Raw genomic sequence first — 6,854 nt, forward strand, 5'->3', positions numbered from 1 at the left:
AACATTGGCATGTTACTCGTAGGGTGACAAGTTTTATGATTCATCAAACACTCTCTCGTGATGATCAAATGATATTGATGTTTGCAATAGCCTCGGAATTGTACATGAGAAAGACTTCTCATTCTTAGATTGGATGTCTAGATTAATTGACGGTTGGACTATTTACTATACTGAGTTTGTGAAGAATATTTGGTGGGATCCCACATAGTTAGTGTTCTCCAAGGAGGATGGAGTTGCACTGAGTTATTTTCATTCGAGGACTTTAGAGTCATATGCACTTGCCACTTGCTCGATGGGATGTAACCCATAACCATGTTGGGGATGAAATAAGTCATAAACATTGTTCTTCAGTTAAAATCATATGGACTTGCCACTTGTTCGATGGGGTGTAACCCATAACCATGTTGGTAATTCCTAACCATTTTTCTTCAGGATCTCTATCAATGGGATTGTGTGGACCTTTGGTAACCTTAAGTTCATTCCAATTTGGTGGGGTGAAAAGTAGCTAGAAGCCATTTGTTGTCTTCAGGTTGTTTGAGGACATGGGACATACGTAGAAATTGATGGGGAGTTTTAGGCTTGCCCTTTCGTTTTCCCAAAAAAAATAGTTACCAAGAATGGAGTTGAATTGGCTAAGTACATTACCCAGTCTCAATCACGGGAGACAAGAAAAACAAGGGACAGAGATGGGCTCTTTCTCATTGACTGGCCGTTCTCTCGGAGGAAGGCTATCTCATACAAGGGGGAACATCGAAACAGGTGGCCTATATTGCCAAGTAACCTTGTTGTCTTTGACCTCGAGGAAAAGACCTGTTACGTACCTAGTGCTAATCCTCAAGATTAATGGCCTAATTCGACAAGGTTAGAGGAGCCTTGGGATTAGGAGAAAGGAGGCGAAAATGGGCAGCTATGGTTATTATTAATATATCCATGTGTACTGGCTATTTATAACATGATGGTTATTTATAGTAGCAGATTGCAGTGATCACTATATAAGTGAAACATGGGTTATTATTGTCATAACCTCACTATTGGTCAAAGTTTGAGCAAGACTCTGGCCATGCATGTGGCAGAGCATAGATCGGCATGCTGAAGGCCTCTATGGGGCAGACTGGCATGGACCTGTGGGAGTCAGACCTTAGCCCCTGGCTCAAGGTGGTTCAAAGCATAGAACTAGGGTTGGGAGGTGAGCTAGCGTGTCTCCGCCCGCCCAAAAGTATGGATATCTATGATCTTGGAGCATGCCATAGCTTTGCATCTATCACATTGGATGTACTAGACATTGCATGTGCATCACATGCAACTCATATGCATCAAGTCTGTAAAGCCCATGACATAAAGTACCTGATGCAACAATAATATCTCCATCACTCCAATCATGTACAGTGCATCTGTCATCCAGAAAATGGACCACTAGGCCGGACCCAACAATGGTCGAAACTGACATGAGATTCTTCTTAATACTTGGTACATGCAATACACGAGAAAGAGTGATCATCCCACCCTTTTGCAACAGTGAGCTCAATCTTTCCAACTCCTTTAACAACATAATTGGAGTTGTTTGCACATGTAACTATGCCCCCCCCGAGAGCATGTTCCAAGAAAGAGAGATGACGTTGTGATGTGATGTGCTTGCTAGCACCACTATCAAAGTACCATACATCAAAATCTGTAACTGCCATGCATACATCATGTAAGGAAGGATCATAGCTGCAATGTACCTGCATTACCCATTCATCTTGAGCATAGGTATGTGGATCCTTTTTGTCAGCACTAGGTGCTGATGCATCATATACAGACATGCCAGAGTCTTTCTTCTCCTTCTCTTTTGCAAGACTTTTCTTGCACTCATTTATGTTGTGTTGTGGCTTTTGACAGTAATTACATTTACCCTTCTTCTTGGATTTCTCAGTGTCACCCTTGTCTACATCCTTGCCAAAAGAGGCAGCTGTCCCACCTTTAGCCTTGTAGCCACTGGCATTGGATGCCTTTCCTCTACCTTCGCCTTGATCGGCAAAATCTTGATCACCAATCCTCATTCTCGACGTGTTTTGTCGGGATAGCTCCTCTTGCAAGAGCAAAAACACGATCTCATCAAAAGAAAAGGCATTCACACTGCCTTTTCGTGAGCAACCAAAGTGTAGCAGCAAAGCCTTGATATGAGTCAAGCAATGCATTGAGGATACTAGTGACAAGTGAACTGTCCGAAATAAGCTCATCAATGTTGGCTAGCTGTTGTCGAAGGTCTTTCGCCTTCATGAGCTACTCATCCATTGAGTCACCCTCGTCCAAATGTAACATGTCCAGCTACTTTTTTCAGGGAGGCCACATGAGCCTCGTTGCACACTTGATATAGTGTTGCAAGGGCATCCCACGCTAACTTAGCAGTGACACATGAACTGATGTGTGGTATAATGCTCCTCTTCACTGAGATTTGCAGTAGGAGGTACAGGTGCTAGTATGACTGAAGCGACTGTAACACCTCTTGTAGAAGTAGCAAGAGCAGGCTACTGCACTGCAGATATTGGACGTTTTTCATCTCCTGTAACTATTTCCCAAAGCCCTTCAGCAACCAGTAAGTGCCTCATCATATAAGACCAAAATGGGTAGTTAGTCCGGTCAAGCTTGACCTGTAGAGTGGTGTTTATTTCTTTGCCTCCTTGCAAATGAAGGCCTATAAGGCCTTTAGGTCCCCAAGATCAAGGTAGGGAGAGGAGGTGGTTGAAGCTGCAAACTGCCACCACTTAAAAAAACGGGCTGCTCCAGGTGAGTTGCTATTGTAGATGTCCCCAAAATCACAGAGCATAAGGCTCTGATACCAAATGTTGGAGAGTTATTGTAGCCAAGCACAGAAATCCACACACACACACAAGTACAATCCTCGTGAGAGTACAAGGAGAGGCACACAAAGCAATGTTGTAGATTACGTGATAAGTGCCAAAAGTACGATATAAGATAAACTCTATAATGAAATAAGGGTGGGCTCACACCTAGAGTGCACGGGGGCCAAACCCCTTTTAAGGAGGGTAAAAAGTGCCTCGGCTGGTCCTATTGGACTTCACTCGTCACTGCCATGACATAGATGTCTACATGTAATGTAGTGATCAGGATAGCTCATTTTAATGGTCAGTTTTTGAGGGATGTCTTTCAGAGGTTTATAGATGAGCCCCGGCCCCCGCTGAATATCCTTTAGATGGATAGCCAAATGGAGAGGATCAATCAGATCATTGAAGCAATGCTTCAAGAATCCGTGAATAAGAGGCAACTGCTTGGGAGAAGTTACCAGGGTTTCGTTATAATGGTGCCAAACATTTAGTTATAAGCTTATTAAGGGAGCACCAGTAGCATGTGGTTAGGCAAGGAAAAGATACAGGTTGCAAAAGAATTTCTACGACGTTGACCATGTTTGCACCCTTTGAAACCTTTTTCCATTTCCGCTTCTATTTGTGTGATGTGTATCCACGTGCAGGGGTCATGTAGTACAAGGAAGTTCTTAAGTGATGTGAATTTCAAAGGTGGCCGTGTTTGCAAAAGTATTTCTATGACATTGGCCGTGTTTGCACCCTTTGAAACCTTTTTCCATTTCCGCTTCTATTTGTGTGATGTGTATCCACATGCAGGGGTCATGTAGTACAAGGAAGTTCTTAAGTGATGTGAATTTCTTAAGCGTTGCAGAAAACCATTTTATTCTCCTTTTTTTGGTTTGCGAAGGCACCAAGGACATCTCGGGTTGGCATGGCAAAAGGGCAGTCTCGGTCTCCTAGTGCAGTTTCATCAACACAGCATCTATTGAGCAGTCATTGGCACAGCATTATAAACAGCCTCAATACACTTCTCAACACATTACGCGCGAACCACGTACAGACTTGGATCCTACTTTCATCTTTTTGCTTTTGGGTTATAACTTATGCTTCTTACTTTCTTTCATCTGGTTGCTTACTAGGAAGCTGAAACCTGCTTTTCTCTGCAGGTGCCTCCTTTTTTGATGTGCAAAATTTTTACTCAGATGTTCTCATTTATCAACGTACAGCTTTTCAACAGGTTGCTGGCTTACCATAAGCATTGGGTTGCAACTTGATATGCTGTGGTGGAACACGTTCTTTTTAAGATTGATACAAATGTTTTTTCTTGTGCTTATGACAGCCTTTTATTGAGGCGAGAGTGCTGCTCGTTTAGTAATGGGGAGTATGTTAAAGCTGGTCTTGCAGAACTAGACCGGTGGATATTTGAAGCATCTGAAAAGGTTGGTGCACTTAAAACTGGTTCTGGTTGTTTAGGTGCGTACAGAGCTATCGCCTGAGAATGTTGTATTTAACAGTATGCAGGGAGGTCTTGGGAGGAACTCAGATTTATCAGGCAGGCTGTTGGATTTCTGGTACCTTCTTCTATTCCTGTTTTCATCACAATGCACTCTCTCTCTCTCTCTCTCTCTCTCTCTCTCTCTCTCTCTCTCTCTTCAGCATATAGAGATGCATTAGTAGCCCTAGTACTCCATCCACACCCTCTCGTTTGTACACCACCATTGAGTCCCCTATGGTCGTGTTGTCACACTTGTACATTTTATTCTCACTCCACATTTTCCTCTTGATGACTGGAGGAACATCATTGTACTACTTGTTTGTCTCATAGGCCAATTTTGGCCTTTTGCAGACGTTAATATATCTTTCTTTCTTTCTCTCTCTCATAGGGATGTAGTACCATGAGGTAACCACTCATTTTCAAACTTTGGCATAAATATGGTCCACATTCTTAACCCTCTTCATCACACACTATTTGAACAATCTAAACATAGATACAAAAGTAGACAAAAAATGCAAGTGGGTTTGCTAAATGTCTCAATATAGTTATATTATTATTGTATCCCCGACACAAGTAGTGAATTGTTTACTTCCCACCCCGGCCTAGGGTAGAAGAACTAGCTAGATTCTATGAGTTATTGATATTCCTTTCAAGTATTTCATGTTGTTGTTCAAAGAACTTGTCCCACCATTTTATATCTTTCTCTCTTAGGGGGTTGTCGATGAGGAAGCTTGGTGGAGGGAGCTTTTCTTGGCTACCTCTCTCTCTCTCTCTACTTTGAACACTCTCTCTCTAACTCTTCCCACCACCATCTCCTCCCACCACCTCCCAACCTAGCCCAACCCAGCCCAACGTAGCTCCTCCTCTCCTCCCTTTCTCTCTCTATAAGGGTTTCTGTTTACCTTCCAGTTCGAGTTTCATTTTCTAGGTGCCAGTAGTATCATCTTTATTTTTCATTTTCTGGTTTTTTATCCAGACATTGTATCAGATCCACCATGATGTAACTTTTTGGTCTCATAGGTCATTATGGCCTTTTGAAGACGTTAATATAACATTTCATTTGTCTCTCTCTCTCCTACCATCTCTTTCCCTCTCTCTTCCTCTCATACACTCTCCCTTCTCTCTCTTCTAGTACACTAGGTAAAGAGCATACTGAGAGGCAAACCCAACATGATACTTCTCAGAGGGCCATTACAGATGTCTTTAGTCTACATGCATCCTATCAGAGGCCATGACCTGTACCAGCGGCCAGCCCTACATCCCAAAAGGGTCCTGAGTGATAGAGCTCAATCTATTTTGCAGGCCAGATTCCCCCGACCCAGAGAATCATGATCCTCCACCCGACAGGTACAGATCCAGGAGGCTCTTGGACACCATGACATGCCTCCATCACAGAGGCCTGATATTATCTTTTGCCATCAGATTGGTATTGGCTGAGGCGGGCATTACCATTAGTTGATCATGTCTAGTTTACCTCATACACATGATCATATGCTGATATCACATGTATATACACTAGTGATAGTTGTCTTTCATTTTCTTTCAGTTACTTTTTCCATGGCTCAGTACACCAATGGTATAATTGTATCACGCATGGTCTCATAGACCCTTGGGGTCTTTTGTAGACGTTAATTTATTTCCATCCTTACGTTCTGTCTGTGTGGTCACAATTTTTTTTTTTTTTTTGGGGGGGGGGGGGGGGTGTGTACCCATCTGTCTGTCTATCCCATTCAGTGTTTGCACGAGTATTATAGTTGGAGTGTGATTTTCTTTCTTTCATTTCTTTGTTGTCACTGTGTTGAGATTAAATTAAGTACTTACATCTAGCTTATCCTCAGGTCATACACCAGAAGCCTAAAAAATCTCTGGATGAAATAATGCATGATCTATGCCCGGTATGGTTCGAGCATCTCTACTGATGGTTATGTTTGTTCTGGAGGTGTGCTTTTCTAAGTTCATTAGGGCATAAATCTGACTAACTATTACTACAGGTCTTGAGCGTGCAGCAATTGTATCGTATTAGCACAATGTACTGGGATGACAAATATGGGACCCACAGCGTGTCTCCTGAGGTAATCTACTCTTATTCAACTTTTGACAGTGTTGGTAGCAGTTCAAGTTGGTCCTTGACTCAGTTGTGTACCAGCATGAAAGTGTTAGGGAGAAATTTATGTTCAATGATTTTCTTGGGGAAAGGAGGGAGCGGATGCAGCTACATGCACATCTGCAATAGGCTACCCCCAACATGGACAATCTGGTTAAGATGGTGACAAAAGTTTATGCAGCATGTAAGCAAAGTCAAGTCTTCTCGAAAGGGACTATCGTAAAAGTAGTGGTCAGAAGGTGATGACAGGCATGCATATTAGTCTCTGTGTAGAGGGATGCAATTGAATACCCGAGGCTTTTGGTGAGGTTGATCAAAATGGGGATTGCGGAAAAGCGGTTGGTTTTCTTAAAGTGGGCACTTAAGGAGTTCTCGCTTAGCATTCCATTTTGATGAAAATCAAAACAGCAGGGTTGGAGCATTAGGACTCCAGAGTGTGCCATAGACAGTA

The 6,854-nt window shown here is 42.6% G+C and overlaps 1 protein-coding gene across 1 annotated transcript in view; it reads left to right on the forward strand.

The window, feature by feature from the left end:
* LOC147611518 (myosin-11-like) overlaps window positions 1–6,700 on the forward strand; it is a 151,537-nt gene extending 144,837 nt beyond the window's left edge. Inside the window, exons 31-36 of the mRNA XM_086784912.1 lie at window positions 3,712–3,858; window positions 3,971–4,041; window positions 4,144–4,243; window positions 4,319–4,375; window positions 6,138–6,194; window positions 6,291–6,700. Of these exons, the coding sequence (XP_086641038.1) occupies window positions 3,712–3,858; window positions 3,971–4,041; window positions 4,144–4,243; window positions 4,319–4,375; window positions 6,138–6,194; window positions 6,291–6,569 (711 nt within the window). The 3' untranslated portion in view covers window positions 6,570–6,700. The remainder of the gene's footprint in view (window positions 1–3,711; window positions 3,859–3,970; window positions 4,042–4,143; window positions 4,244–4,318; window positions 4,376–6,137; window positions 6,195–6,290) is intronic.
* Window positions 6,701–6,854: the final 154 nt, after the last annotated feature.

This window comes from Cibotium barometz, chromosome 47, assembly GCF_041138505.1.
Source record: "Cibotium barometz isolate CiBa-2024 chromosome 47, ASM4113850v1, whole genome shotgun sequence".
Classification (NCBI taxonomy): Eukaryota; Viridiplantae; Streptophyta; class Polypodiopsida; order Cyatheales; family Cibotiaceae; genus Cibotium; species Cibotium barometz.